A 17,592-nucleotide genomic window follows, 5' to 3' on the forward strand; every position below is an offset into this window, starting at 1 on the left:
GCCCATTCCCCCATCCACTTCCCCTCCAGCAACCCTCAGTTTGTTCTCTGTATTTAGAGTATCTTATGGTTTGCCTCGCTGCCTGTTTTTTATCTTATTTTTCCTTCCCTTCCCATACATTCATCAGTTTTATTTTTTTGAATTCCACATATGAGTGACATTATATGGTATTTGGCTTTCTCTGACTGATTTATTTCACTTAACATAATACACTCTAGTTCCATCCACATTGTTGCAAATGGCAAGATTTCATTCTTTTTGATGGCTGACTAATATTCCATTGTACCTATATACCACATCTTCTTTATCTGTTCATCAGTCGATAGACATTTGGGTTCTTTCCATAATTTGGCTATTGTTGATAGTGCTGCTATAAACATTAGGGTGCATGTGCCCCTTGGAAACAGGATTTTTGTAGCCTTTGTATAAATACCAAGTAGTACAATTACTGGTTTGTAGGGAGCTCTATTTTTATTTTTTTTTGAGGAAAAAATGGCTCAAAAGTTTTTGCAAATGGCTACAACACTTTGCATTCCCACCAACAATACCAAAGTGTTCCCCTTTCTCCACATCCTTGCCAACATCTGTCGTTTCCTGAGTTGTTACTTTTAGCCATTCTGACAGGTGTGAGGTGGTGTCTCATTGTGGTTTTGATTTGGATTTCCCTGATGATGAGCGATGTTGAGCATCTTTTAGTGTGTCTGTCAGCCATCTGGATGTCTTGTTTTTTGTTTTTTGGGTTTTTTTTTAAATTTTTTTTAACGTTTATTTATTTTTGAGACAGGGAGAGACAGCATGAACGGGGGAGGGTCAGAGAGAGAGGGAGACACAGAATCCAAAACAGGCTCCAGACTCCGAGCTGTCAGCCCAGAGCCTGACGTGGGGCTCGAACTCACTGACCGCGAGATCATGACCTGAGCCGAAGTCGGATGCTTAACCGACTGAGCCACCCAGGCACCCCTGGACGTCTTGTTTTTAAGGCTATTGTCAATATAAGTAGATTTAAATCTACCATATTATTTATTTTTTATATTCCCATCTTTTGTTTTTTTCCTGTTTCCTCTTTTCCTATTTTTTGGATTAATTTGAATAATTAACTATGATTCTATTTTATCTCCATTATTGGCATATTAGCTCTTTGTTTTGTTTTATTTTACAAGTGGTTTACTTAAAGTTTGCATTATACATCTTTGAACATGTCATAACTTATCCTCCAATAATTTTGTAACACTTCACCCATAGGGTATGAACTTTATAGTGGTAAATTTCCATTTCATTCTCCCATGTTGCATGTTATTGTTGCCATGTCTTTGACTTCTATGTATGTTATTATTAATTTTGCTGCAGTGAATTCTACTTTAAAGATATTAAAAGAAAAATCCCTGTATTTATCTAAACATTTACAATTTCCCATACTCTTTATGCCTTTGTATAGATTTAAATTTTGGTCTGATACCATTTTCCTTCTTCTGAAGAACTTCCTTTGATATTTTTTTATAGTACAATTCTGCTGGGGATATATTCTTTCAGCTTAGTTTGTCTGAATATGTTTTAATTTTACCTTTGTTTTTCAAAGATATTTTTCACTGGGTAAAGAAATCTAGTTTGACAAGTGTTTTTTCTCTCTTTCCTTTGAAGATGTCTCTCCATATCTTATTGCTGCAAAAGATTCCAACAAGTCTGTTGTGATTCTTATCTTCCCTCTAACCCCCTCTGCATATAATACAGCTTTAAAAGACTTTTTAAAAGTGTTTATTTATTTTTCACAGACAGAGAGCGTGAGTGGGAGAGGGTCAGAGACAGAGTGGGAGGTAGAGAATCCCAAGCAGTGGGCACTGTCTGCAGAAAGCCTGACAAGGGTCTCAAACTCATGAGCCATGAGGTCAGAGTCACGGCTCACTTGAGCCAGAATCAAGTGTCAGATGCTTAACCAACTGAACAATCCAGGCGCTCCTAAAATTTTTTTTAATGCTAGTTTTCAGCAATCTGACTACGATGTGCCTTGATACAGTTTTGTGTGTGTGTGTGTGTGTGTGTGTGTATGTGTGTGTGTGTGTGTGTGTGTGTGTTGTGTGTCTGTTCTGCTTGGCATTTGTTCAAATTCTGAAATCTGTGAGTTGACAGATGCCTTAAAAATTGGAAAATTTTGATCCATTTATTCAATTACTTTGTTCCATTATTTCTTCAAATATTTTTTTTCCTAAACTTCCGCCCCCACCTCCACCCCCAAAATCTTTTTCTGAAGTTCTAATTACATTTGTGCTCCTCAAATGTCCTTCAGGTCCCTGATGGTTTGTTCATTACTTTTTAGTCATATTTTTTTCTTTGTGTACTTATTTTGGATAGATTGTATTGCTGTGTCTTCAACTTCACTGTTCTTTCTATACACTGTTTTTAATATGCTCTTAAATCTATCCAGTGTATTTTTCTTTTCAAATATTGCATTTTTCATCACAAGAAGTTACATTTTTTTAACATCTTTCATTGTTTTCTTCATCATGCTACTGTTTTGCCTGTAACTTCTTTAATATATGAAGAATATTTATAATATGTATATAAATGTAATATGTATATAAGTGTATGATACTTATAATATGCTTTGTTATTTCTCCTAAGTCGCTACTAAAAAAAAAAAAAAAGAATCGGGCTGTTTGCTACATTTTATTAAGCCCTTATCTGCAGCTCCATCATCCCTGTCGTTTCTGGGTCTCTTTCTATTGATTAGTTTTTCTCATAGTAAAAATCATATTTTTCAGCCTCCTTAAATGTCTGGAAAGTTTTGACTGGACAGTTGACATGGTGTGTTTTATGTTGTCCGTTGCTAAATTTTATTGTATTCCTTTAAATTGTGTTGGATTTTGCTTTAACACATAGTTAGTTGGTTACTTGGAATCAAGGCTACTTTTAAGCTTTTGTATGGTGGATCCAGACCAGCTTTGGCTGGGTCTGTTTCAACTTCATTGTCAAGGTAATAATCTTCTGAGGAATCTATAGTGACCTGTGTTTTCTAAGGCTTTTCCACTCTGGCCAGTAAGAACACAAATGATCCCCAAAGTCTTTTTTCCCCCTAAATGTCATCTGGACATAATTCTGGCCAGATTTAAAATTTTTTTAATGTTTACTTAATTTTGAGACAGATAGAGACAGAGCATGAGAGGGGGAGGGGCAGAGAGAGAGAGGGAGACACAGAATCTGAAGCAGGCTCCAGGCTCTGAGCTGTCAGCACAGAGCCTGACACGGGGCTCAAACCTAGGAACTGTGAGATCATGACCGGAGCCGAAGTTGGATCCTTAACCGACTGAGCCACCCAGGTGCCCCATGATCCCCCAAATCTTAAGGGCACCTCTACAGATGCTCAGAGTAACCCTCTCCCCACTTTCCCTTCTCTCTCTCTTTTAGTTATTTCCTATCTGATAATTTTTCCCATAGATCATGGCTGTTTTGACTTCTCTGAATATCAATATTTGACTCTTCGATTTAGTGACACCATAGGGTTTGTTTGGATTTGTCTCCCCTGTGGCCTCAAAGTTGCCTTTCGGTTATAAGCTGATCAAATATAAAGATCACTCTGTTTTACTTATGCAAAGGATAGCAGTTCTTACCTGCCTGCACTCAGTATGAAAAAAGCGTTTTTAAATGTTTTGTCTAATTTTATTTCATTGGCAATTCAGCGTTTCTTTGAAAACTCTCCTATTATTAGTGAAGACATTGCTTTCAATGTTTTGGCCATATGCTTTTCTATTTCCATTAAGTGGCTATCTTAAAAAAAATTGGGTCATTTATCATTTTTTCTTAAGTACAAAACTTTAAATTGTCATTAACTTTAAATAATTATAAATTTCATTGCCTATTAATAAAAATAATACTTTATCTCTCATATTCATTTATTCTTTCAAAAAACTATTTGTTTGAAAGGTCAAGAACTATGAGGTACTTTTTAAAAAATCATCTACATTTTCTTTATATGCATTTGTGAGTTCCTTTTTGTTTTTGTTTTGTTTGTGTATGTATATGTTTACATTTTATTTTTTGAAAGTTTATTTTGAAATAAAATGTGACATATCCCTTTTTTATTCTGTTTCTCCAATGTTTTCCTTTCAGGTGGCTTAAGGATAGAGAACTTCCCTTTGCCCCACTATACTCCATATTATAAGAATTAAAAACTCTGTCTTACACTAGGCCAGACCTCAGCCTCTGCTGCCCTGGATAATGTCACCAGCACAGTGAGGAAGAGTACATTCTTATTCTTTGGGACCCACAGCTGCAACATTCTTGCCTTCTCCCAAGACTTCAGACTATCCTACAATTATGGCATCTTTGTAACAAACGTTCTTTCCCATGGGTGAGAAGAAAGGCCACGTGGTCCTTTGGGTGGGCCCTTTGGGTCCCATGCTCATTCGTGACCAGCTTTCATGACCATATGGATAGAAAAAATGGGATGCCCCAGACTGGTGAATTTTAAAAAAGTCAGACCTTTTATATATGCATATCAAATGTGGTTATATACTTGGAGGCATATAAATGGATAATAATTTTGAAAAGAATAATGAGTTTTCATTTTTCTGCCTTCATTTCTTTCTTTCTCCTTCTTTCCCTTCCCTATTTCTTTCTGTCTGTCTTTCTCTTGTGTGAGTGATCTGATTCCTGATCAACTAGAATTATCCACCTGCCTCAGAGCTGGGTGAGGAAGGTAAGGTAGGGATCCTCAGCTTCATTATTCCAAATATACAAAGATACAAAGATAAAGGAATTGTTATTACAATCTTTCATCTAAAAGATATAATTTGAATACTTAGCAAGGCCATAGTCTTCAAAGCCAGGTGTTGTCAAGAATGAAAAGGGTTTCTAAATTTCTCAAATTTCCACAAACATTTAAGAGTGAGGCCTGAAAGAGCTGAATATTAATTTTGCTTTAAATCATGGGAATACAGAACTTAGAATGTGATATATAAGTCCCTTTTAGGCCAGAATGAGAGAAAGTTGACTTTGATGCTATGGAGTGTGGACAGGAGAAGTGAGAGCATTAATGAAAGCCCTCAGTTAGACACTTTTATGATGAATTTACCTTTTATGAGCTGAAATCCTGGCTTGGGGTAAGCATTAGCAGGTTATATAGAAAGCATAAAGTACAGATGCTTTTACTCCACTTCCTGAGGAGCCCCCTGGAGGAACCATTGACAGAATGCTCCCCTGACTAATATAGTTAGGCAGAATATGAGTAGCACCCTGAGCTCTCTTTGACTTTCCTGTACAAAGGGAACGATTCACAAGTTCCTGCATGCATTTTGGGGATATGGAAAGTGCTGAGCTGAGAGCCAATGGAGTTATGACATAAACCTTACAGTTAAAGATGAGGTGACCCTAACTCCGAGAGCATAACATGAAGAGCTTGGACCATGGTTGGATGGAGGAAGTGGCTGTAATGAGAAGTATCTGTAGCCCTACCATGGGTTGAGGTAGAGTTTAATCAAATGTAAAGAGTTTCTGAGCTCTGTCGGAGCCAAGAAAACAAGTCAGACATTTACCAACCGCATTTCAGAAGACACAAGTGAATGTGCCCAGAGGCTAGATCAGACCTGACACTGCCCACATAAGATCAGCAAGAGTCTAAAGACAAACCTCCAAAGAAGCAAGCCAATGCAAGCCTCTTCCACACTACTTAATAAGCGCTCTTTCTGTCCAACCCCTGCCAACAAACACCCTGGGGAGCAGAGGTATGGGAGCAAACAGAAAGAAGGGGCACAATTATCCCCCAAACACTGAGTTACTCCAAAGATACTGAAAGGGACTGAGAGAATATGCCCCAAGATCACCTCAATCCCCAGTTATCCTGTGAGATGAAGGCTTAGAAGGCAAGATCATTTAATACATGCTGTGCATCTGAATACTAACATATACGTTTGTGTCTTTTCTACACATATTTCCTAACATATCAAGAGGCTTCTAAAGAGCATGCATAATGCCCACAATCTTTTAGTAGCAATTTGTTACCTTGTATGGAACTGCCCATGGAGACCTCACAATGCTTAGAGAGTTCCAATAGTAAATAAAGCTTTGAAGAGGTTGTAGGGGATGTTTGTTGTTTGGCTATCTAGCATCCAATTGTCTTTCTTCTGGAACAACATTATATATTGGGGCATCAGTCCCTTCACACCTTAACTCAGCTCAACAAACATTCAACTTTTTTTAAATGTTTATTTATTCTTGAAAGGTGGGGGGATGAATTGGAGAGGGGCAGAGAGAGAGGGAGACACAGAAATTGAAGCAGGCTCCAGGCTCTGAGCTGTCAGCACAGAGCCTGACACGGGGTTTGAACCTAGGAACTGTGAGATCATGACTCACAGTCAGGTACTCAAGTCAGGTACTCAACCAACTGAGCCACCCAGGCGCCCCCACATTGGACTTTTTATATATTACCCCCATCACTGAGGTACCCCAAAGAAATATAAAGGGATTGAGATACTGTGATTTAGTCTCTATGGAGTGGACATGGGCACAGATAGGGAATTCCTAGGCTGGGGTTAAAATGAAAACTGAAGGAGAACTACAATGCTTTGCAGGCTTACTTGGCATACTCAGGATAGAGTGCAAATTGAGAGCCTACGCATCAACGGATCTTTCAGGTACATTTTGTTGGCTTCCATGGCATCTTTAAAAATATTGACTCAGTTGCCAATATTTAAAATTTTAAATAAATATCAAAATTTCCGGCATTAATTAAAAAATCTGAAATGGATTTCCAGCTATGTTAGTGTAAAAGGATTTGCATATTCTCTCTATAAAATAGAAGTATAAAAATGGACAGATCTCTCAATAACAATAATTTTTTTTTTCAACGTTTTTTATTTATTTTTGGGACAGAGAGAGACAGAGCATGAACGGGGGAGGGGCAGAGAGAGAGGGAGACACAGAATCAGAAACGGGCTCCCGGTTCCGAGCCATCAGCCCAGAGCCTGACGCGGGGCTCGAACTCACAGACCGCGAGATCGTGACCTGGCTGAAGTCGGACGCTTAACCGACTGCGCCACCCAGGCGCCCCTCTCAATAACAATAATTTCAGGGTTCTGTAAGTTGACCGATGGCAGACAAGTTGAGAAATATTTATTCTTGAAAAACTGCTAGGGCTTTGGATAAGAACAGTGAGAATTTGAGGCTTTCAGCCACCAGAGGGGTGGACTTAATTTGGTGGGGTAGTGGTGAGGTATGAAAATGGCAAAGGTAGAAAACAGCAGGACAAATCTGTAGCTATAAGTCCAGGGGAGTGTTAAAAAAGGTCAGAAAAAATAATCAGAATCCAAAGTTGCTACAACACATTACCTGACAGCTCAGTTTTCAACCCAAAATTACAATACATGCACAGAAACAAGAAAAAGTGATTCATATTCAAGGGGGAAAAAAATCTGTGTGTGTGTGTGTGTGTGTGTGTGTGTGTGTGTGTGTGTACATGTACCCTGTTCTCTTAATTTCTCTAAAAACACATAAGGTTTAAAATAATAACACTGCATCATTGGCTTTATAACACATATAGACTAACATTAAGAGCAAAAGAAAAGGATGAGGAAAGGAAGATGTATTACAGGAAAAAAAAAAAAAAAACAACACTATATTTTCCCAGAATTAAGTCCGTATTAATCTGAAGCAGGTGGTAAGTTAAAGAGTCATGTTATACAGAGCAACTGCTAAGAAAAACTCCTTTTGTTTTTTAACGTTTATTTACTTTTGAGACAGAGAGAGACAGGGCATGAACAGGGGAGGGTCAGAGAGAGAGGGAGACACAGAATCTGAAGCAGGCTCCAGGCTCTGAGCTGTCAGCACAGAGCCCGACGCGGGGCTCGAACTCACGAGCCGTGAGATCATGACCTGAGCCGAAGTCGGACACTTACCCGACTGAGCCACCCAGGCGCCCCGAAAAACTCCTTTAAAAAAGCTGAAATATAACAGAGGAATTAGCCCAGTATAAAAAAAAAAAAAAATTAGCACAAATGTAAACAAGTGAAGGAAGAGCAGAGGGGGGAAAAAGACATGAGGCACCTAGAAAGCAAATAGCAAAGTGGCAGACGTGAATTCAGATTGTTGGCACCTTGAGGTTTTGCTGGACATGAGGTATGAGAGATGACGGAAGTGGCAGAGATTGCGGCCAACCAGAAAGTGAAGGAGTGGGCTGGACAGCAGCTCCCTCTAGACTGGGTACGTGTTTTCCATCTTTCCACAGTGTCTATTACTCTCAGTTACAGTATACGCTTCACTCAATTTTCTGTCTGCTTGATGACAAACCATGGCTCCTCCACCCCCGAGAGGCAAGCATCCCTTCCGGACCCCACAGGCTCTCCTTTTATAGATGCGTTTTCAATGGCAGCTCTCAAACCTTTCCAGGAATTAAGTGTAACTCATGCATTATTTTTTAAACATTTTTAAATGTTTATTCATTTTTGAGAGAGAGAGAGAAAGAGAGAGAGAGTGAATGGGGGAGAGACAGAGAGAGAGGGAGACACAGAATCTGAAGCAGGCTCCAGGATCTGAGCTGTCAGCACAGAGCCTGACGCAGGGCTGGAACTCAAGGACCGAGAGAAACTCAAGGACCGAGACACACTTAAGAAACTGAGCCACCCAGGTGCCCCTAAATCATGCATTATTTATGTGGAAATTAAATTGCTTTATTCTGTTAGGGATGTCAGTTGAGTGATTTAAATATGGAAAGGATACACTTACTTTTTTATTATTTTTTATTTTTTTATTTTTTGAGACAGCATGAGTGGGGGAGGGGCAAAGAGAGAGTGAGAGAGCGGGGGACAGAGGATCCGAAGCTGGCTCTATGCTGACAGCAGAGAGCCCCATGTAGGGCTCAAACTCATGAACCACGAGATCATGACCTGAACCAAAGTCAGATACTTAACCGACTGAGCCACCCAGGCAGCCCTAAACATGGAAAGAATACATTTAAACTTTTATGTAAGTTGGGGAAATATTAATATTTTGTTGGCATTTGGAAATAATGATGTAGTTTTATGGTATTATTTGTAATACCAGTTTATAAACGAGGAAGCCGACTCAGAGGTCCTGCAATCTATCTGGACAAGGTCACATAGTTATCCAAGCTTCTCCCAGAGAGTGTATTTTTGTGCTTACAAAAAAGAAAGAGAAAGGATGTCATACAAAATCTTAATATTAAGTTAACACTATGGAAAACATTTTTTTCCACGTCTTACAAAGATGAAAGAGCCATGTAGTTTTTTAGACCGGGCTAGATGTCTTTGGTGTTTTACTGGAGAATTGGAGAAAGCTGGAGAAGGTGTGGGGCAGCTGGTAAAAGAATTACTCTACAGCATATTTCCGTTTCTAAAAGCCAAGAAGAGCTGTTCCTCAATGTTGAGAAGTCACAGTTCAAACATAGATAAGTCAGTTTTATCTGGTGTTTTGGTCTTATCTGTGTCTCAAGTTTCAGGCAGCAAGGGAAAAACGTTTACGTATGTCTGTAGAGTAAAACTTAAGGAATCTCATAAAATCTTAAACTCTCATCTTTACTGTTATACTTGATTAGAGTCTTCAATCATTAAAGCAAAGTGGTTTAGGACCAAGGATGAAACATTCAATACTATTTTTTTTAAGTTTATATATTTATTTTGAGAGAGAGAGAGAGAGAGAGAAAGGGGGGGGGAGAGAGAGAGAGAGAGAGAACGAACCAGCCGAGGAGGGGCAGGGGTGGGGGGCACAGGATCCAAAATGGGCCCAGAGAGCTCAATGCAGGGCTTGAACTCACAAACCGTGAGCTCATGACCTGAGACATTTAATCGACTGAGCCACCTAGGGGCCCCGAAACGTTCGTATTAACCTTGGCCTAACCAAGAAAGTTGTGTTGCAGATTTATGTTTCATGGTTCTGTTGTACTTAGGAGTGTAAAGCCATCTCTCAGACTATTTGGAATATAAACAAGACTGAGGCAAATCTTTGCTACAGGCATCGTGATGTCTGTAGCTAAATAATCTGAGTGGCATACTTGATCCATTCTTATTCCTTTGATTTCACAATTTCAATTAGACTTTTATAGTTACCCATAGATGTTCTGACTGGCACAGGAGAGGCCTGAGCAATGTCAGAGGCCACATCCTGGTGGCCTGTTTGCCGGGCCCACCCTGCAGATGTGTTACATTTTGTTTGGCCTTTCAAGTGTTTAAAGAAATTGTTTTTCTGAGTTTTGTAGACAAAGTTTTGCAATCTGGAGAACTCACACAAACGTCTAAATTTCCTGTTTCTCTTGAGAAATCTATCTGGCCACAATGGGCACACAATCCTGCTGAGTAAATGCCTCACCCCTATAACAGGGCACACGGTTCACCCACAGTGGGGCTGCCTCTCTTATTTAGGGCATTTGAGTTTGTGACTGCAGACTATGCTGACGGGTCCCATGGGCGAAGCCTTCAAAGTGATGCTACAGTGAAGACACTGATTCCATGTGTTTTGTTAGGTTCAAAGCCACTTTGGACGTCTATGTTCAGTTTCTTTTAGATTTGATACTCATTTGACCAGTCTCCGTGGCACAGATCTTTGTCCTTGAATCTGATTTTTGGAAGCAGTTAAAGGAAAATTTGGAGCCAAGTTTGGGGTAAAAAATATGTGTGAGTATGAAATAGTGAAAACCTGTTTCTCTTGGGTGGTTTGTAAAGCTGACTCAAAGGTAATTAAAAAAAAAAAGAGCTCAATAATGTTTTGAGGGATGGCTTTTACTTCTTCCAGATGTCAGTTACCTTCCCACTAAACTTTCAAAATATCCTATTTGTGACTCTATGATGCACATATGACTTGGGTTTTATATTATTTTGTTTATTTTCTTTACCTACTTCGACCAGACTGAGAGCTATTTGATAAATATGTACTTTTATTCATCTTCGATATGGTATATATAGTTGGAGGTGAAAAGATTGAGTTGAAAAATTCATTAATGAATGAATGAATGAATGGAGTCAATATAAACAGAAAGCACCCTAAATTGACCATCTTAATGTTTATTTATTTTTGAGAAAGGGAATTTGAGCAGAGGAGGGTCAGAGAGAGAGAGAGAGAGAGAGAGAGAGAGAGAGAGACAGAGGGGGAGAGAGAGAGAGAGAGAGAGAGAGAGACAGAATCTGAAGTAGGCTCCAGGCTCTGAGCTGTCAGCACAGAGCCCCAGGGACTCAACTCAGGAGATCAAGGCCTGAGCTGAAGTCTGACTCAACCCAGGGAGCCACCCAGGCGCCCCCTAAATTGACTACTTTAAAGGGAACAACACATACTTTATATCTATTAAATATCCATGAATTGCCTACATTCGTGTAACCAAAGTGGATTGAAAATGGATTGGTTTTTTACTGTATAACTTTCTTTGGACACTGAACTCAGTCCCTGGCATTGCAAGGCAGTTGAAAGTCACCGGTTTCACCTTGACAGAGAAGAATCACTTCGCTACACACGTGTGGTTTTTCCAACTGATGAGCCAGGAAATGTAAAAGTTGTAGAATCAAAGGCGAATCAAAACCCATCAAGAATTATAGCCCACCGTTCGTGTCCTAGTTCAAAAATAAGGTTTCAAAGTATTTCAGACTGTGTTAAAATGTTCAATATTGCTAACCAAGTATCAGGGTCAATTTCAGAATAAGGCAGCATGGGCATTTTGAAACCTTCAACACAGAAAGTCTAAAGGAACTAGTAAGTAAATATATTAAAGCCGGATCAGCGATAAAAACCCAGAAACAACACAACACCGTGAAAAACTAAGTATCCATTATATATGAGCACTTTTGTTAACTAGAATGTTAAGGTTGGCTATTCCTGTCTCAGAGTAGAGTCGTAGTGGGTAGCAGGGCTTTGAGGGAATCCTCGCTCGCTTCTACGCAGGAGAAAAAGGTGGCCCCGTCCCACCCTCGACCCTCCAGCCGATTTGCACGTCCATGTAGAAACACAGGTCGGCCCGACTCCACTCCCCCGGCGTTAAGAAGCGGCACCAGCCTGGGCTGCATCCTTCTCCTCCTCCCGCTCTATTTTGGGGCCCCATGATCTCATGCCCTCTGCAGACCACATTCGGCAATTCCAGTCCAGGGCGATTGCTGCAAGTGTTCGGAAGGTGCCCGGGGCGCGGCGAGGGGAAAGCTCTGGGGGAAGTTAAAGACGCGCCCACGTAAAGGACCCAAAATAACCGACACGCAGAGTGCCCGAAATCAGACAGGAAGCCAAATAATCCGGGGCGTTGAGTTGCTTTCCCCTCACTTCTAGCGCAGGGCGGCTGGCGCGGCGCCAAGGGTCTGGCGGCGAGGGGCGGGCGCGGCGGCGGGCGGGGCGGGGCCGGCGCGGAGCCTATTAAAGGCGCAGCGAGGCGGCGGGGCCGAAGCGCCGGGGGCCACGATGGAGCGCGGCGGCGGCTCGGGGGGCGGGAGCAGCGGCGGCGAGGGCGGCCACGGTTCCCGTGAGGGCCCGGCGGGGAACGGCCACGACCCGAGCCACGGCCGCGCGGCTCAGGCACCCGGGGAAGGGCAGGCGGCCGCGTCCTTACTGGCCCCCATGGACCTGGGGGAGGAGCCGCTGGAGAAGGCGGCGCACGCCCGCACGGCCAAGGACCCCAACACCTACAAGGTGCTCTCGCTGGTAGGTCCGCGGCCCGGCGCCCGGGAGGGCGGGGAGGGCGGCGCCCGGCTCCTCCGCTCCGTGCGCGGTCAGCACCCGGGGCCCGGAGAGAGGCAGCGTTTCTGCCGCTCCTCTTCGCCTGCACGCGCTCCGCACTGTTCTTCTCTTTACCCCGGGGGAGTAGGTCACGTTCACGTGTGCCACCGATGCTTCTAAGGGCCTGCTTAGGAAATCACAGTGTTCATAGTGTGATCTTTGGAGATACCACCTCGCCCCCCCACCCCTCCCCATGAGAGTACGAAGTTTTTAGAAGGGAAAAATGACCAGCCCGCCAGCCCGAAAGTTGTCAGTCAGTCTTAGGAAGGACCAACTTTTTTTTTTTTTTTTTTTTTTTTTTTTTGCGACTGCAGTATTGATGACTTTCTTTGCATTAACTAATTTCACTTGAAAAGATTTAACAGAACTCTTCAAGTTTTGTCAGGAACTTTAGGAAAAACCTTTTCTCTTGGCTCTACTGAGGAATTTCCTTGCAGCTGTTCAGAAATTCATCAATATTCATGTTATGCGAATGTGAAGAAACGTTTACCATTCTTTGTCTACTCTTTTAACCGTAGGTTACACGGTTTTTGTTGCTAACAAAAGTAGCCATTATTCCTCTGCTATTTGTTAGGACAGTTGCAAGATCCACAGTCACTTTTATAAAGTGTTGGGGGAGGGGGTGGGAATTCATTCTAGATGGATGGTAGGAAGTGCTGGATGGAGTCAGAGCCTGGGTTCCTGGTTTAGTTGGTAGTTGCTAAGGCCTTGTATAACTCTCCCAAACCTCAGTTTCTTATTTGGTGCAATGAGGACATCGTCTTCATTGCCCACTGCATAGAATTATTGTGGGGATCCAATGGGAACAACGTCTGTGGGGAAGTAAATTGAAACTTGCAAGGAGCCATAATTTTTATTGTATTATATGGAAGTAACATTATCACTTGCTATGATTGAACAATGCTGTGTAGAGAATATCTTTTCTAATGTATGAAATCTACTTTCCTTTCATAAGCATTTCCATTTTCACTATGTTTTAGGTTTCATGGAGAGGTTATAATGCTTTGAGGAACCAACATTCCTAAAAAGATGGTGTCATATGCTTAGTACTTAGAAGTTAAGCCTAAGATTGGAAGGGTTGCAAACCACATAATGTTTGTATCTCAACATATATTTTTGCATCATATATCACTGTTTGAGTCTAGAACACGTGTTATTGATGAGAACCTAGGTTTTATCTATTGAGTACCTTTTTTTCTTTCTGTTAATGTGAGACTTTTGTTTCTAGAACATGATCACTTAAATGATTTAGTATCACTATTTTCACGTGCTTAGCCCACTACAAGTTATCCAATAATTGTACATTGTGCGCAACTCTAATGTGAAATCATTTCTAAATGCCTGTAGTCTTGAAAGGTTGCTAAATTGCCAATTATTATATTCAGTTTTTAAATCTTTCCTACTCATTTACTTATAGATCCACAATAGGTATAAGCAAAGTCCTATTTTTGAAACACGCATTTCAGTCTATGACACGTGCAATCAGCTAAACAGCATTCCATTGTGCTCTGATGTTGCACCTCTAGGGATTTTAACAGTTGACGTCAAAGAGTTCTGGAACATGTCTTCTAGAAAGGAGCTGCATTATGGGGTTCCTTTTTTCCAGTTAAACATCAACACACTTTTCATAAACTTGGAGAAATGGACTAATTGCATCTGGTGTTGGGATTCCTAGAGGCCAATCACTGATATGGTCCTCAGCCTCATGGTTTTTATCTAGCAGGATAATCACAAGAGCTGCCTTCCAGAGAATAATCAGTGGCAACTCTCGCATTTTTCTGAACATACTTTGGCTAAGCTTAAATGATGCAGTAAAGAAGGAAAGATCCTGCTCTACCCTCCCTTCTCTTTAGGTATGGTGTTTGATCCCAGGGAAAGAATTGCAGTCTCTGGTGGCTTTTGGCCCTGGGCCCTGGAAAGGCACTGAGCCAGACTGTGGAAAACTAAGAGGGCAAATACAAGTATTATTCTCTATATGCTTCAGTAGATATGTTAAATACTGAATGCCTTTCCCTGGTTCCAAATTAAATTTTGAACTGAAATTTTGACTTCAACTGAAGTCGTACTTGAAGATTTGAAAAAAATTCTTGTTCCTGGTATTTTAAAGGGCAGAAAACTTTCTTTAAAAAAAAAAAAAAAGTTATTTATTGTGAGGGGGGAGGGGCAGAGAGAGATTGGGGAGAAGGGAGAGAGAATCCCAAGCAGGCTCTACACTGTCTGCACAGAGCCTGACACAGGGCTCAATCTCACAAACCATGAGGTCATGACCTGAGCAGAAATCAAGAGCCGATGCTTAACTGACTGAGTCACCGAGGCACCCCAAGGGCAGAAAACTTTCAGCCACAGTGCAGTACATTTTTCCATTCTCCAGTGAGTTCCTCTACAGCATTACTTTGTGTTTCTGGCCTTCTGCTGTGCTTATGAATACATACACCTGCGTATGTGTACAGGGCTTTATGTATGGGTGGTAGTTATGGGGGACAACTTTCACCTTTCGGTGAAAGAGTTCTTTGTAAGTGGCCGTGGTTGCCCTTGTTTATCAGAAGTTTGGGTATGAAAATTATTACTTTGGTTAGCTTTTCTCCCCTTTTTACAACGCATTGTCTTATCTCTAAAGTACAATGTGGAGAACAATCAAGATGGTTCTCTGCTCTTAATCAGATTTGGACTTGGCATTATTCTTTGCTTTGTAAAATTTAACATCCGGCCAGCCATGGTTTCGCATATTTCAACATGACCAGAGCATCTTAGAGGTCAGAGAAGGCTCCTGTTTGCCTCTTATGGTTTTTGTGTCACACGTTGTGATAAAATGCATCACAGATTTCTAGGAGCCAAGTAAGATGATTGTGTTTACTACTGGACCTAAGAAGGTGCCTTACACTCAATGTTGGCTTTTGGTTGAATGAGTGAATGCGCTGCATTTTTGCTTAGACCAAGTGACACTTTACCTTGGCAAAGGGCAAGATGGGAAGACAGAATATACATCCACAGACCCACATGACCAATTGAAGGTCAGGAGTCTCAGGAATCTAAATATAGATGCACTAGTAGGTACGGCTCTTGGGTATAAATTCAGGGATAAGATCAAAACTGGAATATCATTCCATTAGGGCGTTGGGAGATGGAAGAGGCAGTGAATGAACTGTGAACCAGTTTCCAGCCAAGGCCAACCTTAGGACAGGCCAGACAAGGCCCCTGTGATCACTTGCATTCAGAATCAGGACCTCACTCCTGGGCATTCTCTCAGGTTCCAATGACCCAAGTGTGGCCATCTGGCATGCATAAGGTAGGTCATCCTGCAGGTACAAAGGAAAGTCTCCTCCACTTGTATCGAGGCCTCTTCTGTTTTGGTGACTTTGCTATCACACCCCAAATTCAGTCTTTGTGGCTTTTGTGGGGTATTGTTTTCTCCAGCATTGCTTTCTATTACTTCCTTCTGCTTTGAGTCATATTCTGGTCTCTCTCTGTCACCATTGATACCTCACCTATTTTCCCTCCATGGATACACAGCCATCCTTTCAACATTTTCTTTTTTCCCATCTATTCCACTTGTTCGGTTAACTCTGGACACTCAGTGTTGCTGTCCCCCACCCCCATTATTTCCTAATGGCTAGTGGCTGTGTTAAGAGACCTTGTACATTGTGTATAATACAGAACTGAGGACCATTGGCTCATAATATTTATAGAAATTCTTACCATCTTCTCATCTTCCTCCAGCTAGCTTTTTTCTCAGATACTAATATTAAAGGTAAATGAAAACAGTTTTATATTCGGTTTGAGTTTGATAAATTCCACTGCAAAGTATCTGTGTGACTTGTCACTCATAGCAAATGTATTTCATCTGTGTTTATGGGCTTTTTGGACAAGCTAGAGAACTTAATTATGGTTCATAATTGGGGGGGTAGGGAGAGAGACATTTCATGTTTCAAACAACTTAGGAACAAATAAGCTTTTGGAATACAACTTGTAATTAGAGAACTACCTTGGTTAAAATAAACATGCCTTTATCTACCATGAAACCTTTTAGCAAACGAGTTCAAGGCAGAGCATAGATTACTCTTTTAAGCCTAACAAGAACTGATATTCAGAAAACTGGCTCAAAATAAAAATCCTTTGACATCAAATCAAATCTAAGTGATGTATTTACCACGGAAAGTAAATACATTAATATATTTGAAAGGGCTTTTCTAAAGTGACCAGAATGTCCAGCTAAATATTAACTAGAACACTCTGTTTCCTGAGTATTTTAGTTATCTGAGGTTTAATTATAAGAATTAAGATAACATCTATAATAATCTTTATTTTATCCTCGCTCACTTTTAGATGTTAGAATAAGATTTGGTGGAAATGTAGGTGGTAAAAGTTTATCATTCACAAAGCACTTTGCAGTTTTAGAAAACATTTTCCCAGATAATTGATCCTCAACGCGTCAGCAACTCTGAAACAGTAAAGTATGGTGACAATTAATCCTGCTTGATAGATTAGGAAACTGAGGCTCACAGGCATGCAGTCAGGTTTCTCAAACAGCAGAGTGCTTAGGAAACAGCCCAAAACTGTTAAGGACAACAGATTGCTGGGCTCCAATCCCAGTGGTTATGGTTCAGAAAGCTTGAAATTGTTATGGACTAAATGTCTGTGTCCTTCCCACATTCATATGGTGAAGTCATAGGCCCCCAATATAATGATATTTGGAAGTGGGGTCTTTGGGAGTTGATTAGACTCAGATGAGGTTGTGAGGGTAGGCTGTCATGGTGGGATTAGTAGCTGTACAGGAAGGGGAAGAGAGAGGAGAGCTGAGCCGGCTCCCTCCCTTCCCTCCCTTCCTTCCCCCATGCCCATCTGACACTGAGGAAAGGTCCCGTGAAGACACAGTGAAAAAAAGAAGCCAGAAAGAGGAGAGTCTTC

General features: G+C 41.1%; 1 protein-coding gene across 1 annotated transcript in view; it reads left to right on the plus strand.

Moving 5' to 3' along the window:
* The first annotated feature begins 12,372 nt into the window (after window positions 1-12,372).
* ENPP1 (ectonucleotide pyrophosphatase/phosphodiesterase 1) overlaps window positions 12,373-17,592 on the plus strand; it is a 70,110-nt gene continuing 64,890 nt past the window's right edge. Inside the window, exon 1 of the mRNA XM_042939847.1 lies at window positions 12,373-12,612. Coding sequence (XP_042795781.1) covers window positions 12,373-12,612 — 240 coding nt within the window. The remainder of the gene's footprint in view (window positions 12,613-17,592) is intronic.

The sequence above is a fragment of the Panthera leo genome, chromosome B2, assembly GCF_018350215.1.
Source record: "Panthera leo isolate Ple1 chromosome B2, P.leo_Ple1_pat1.1, whole genome shotgun sequence".
NCBI classification, from domain to species: domain Eukaryota; kingdom Metazoa; phylum Chordata; class Mammalia; order Carnivora; family Felidae; genus Panthera; species Panthera leo.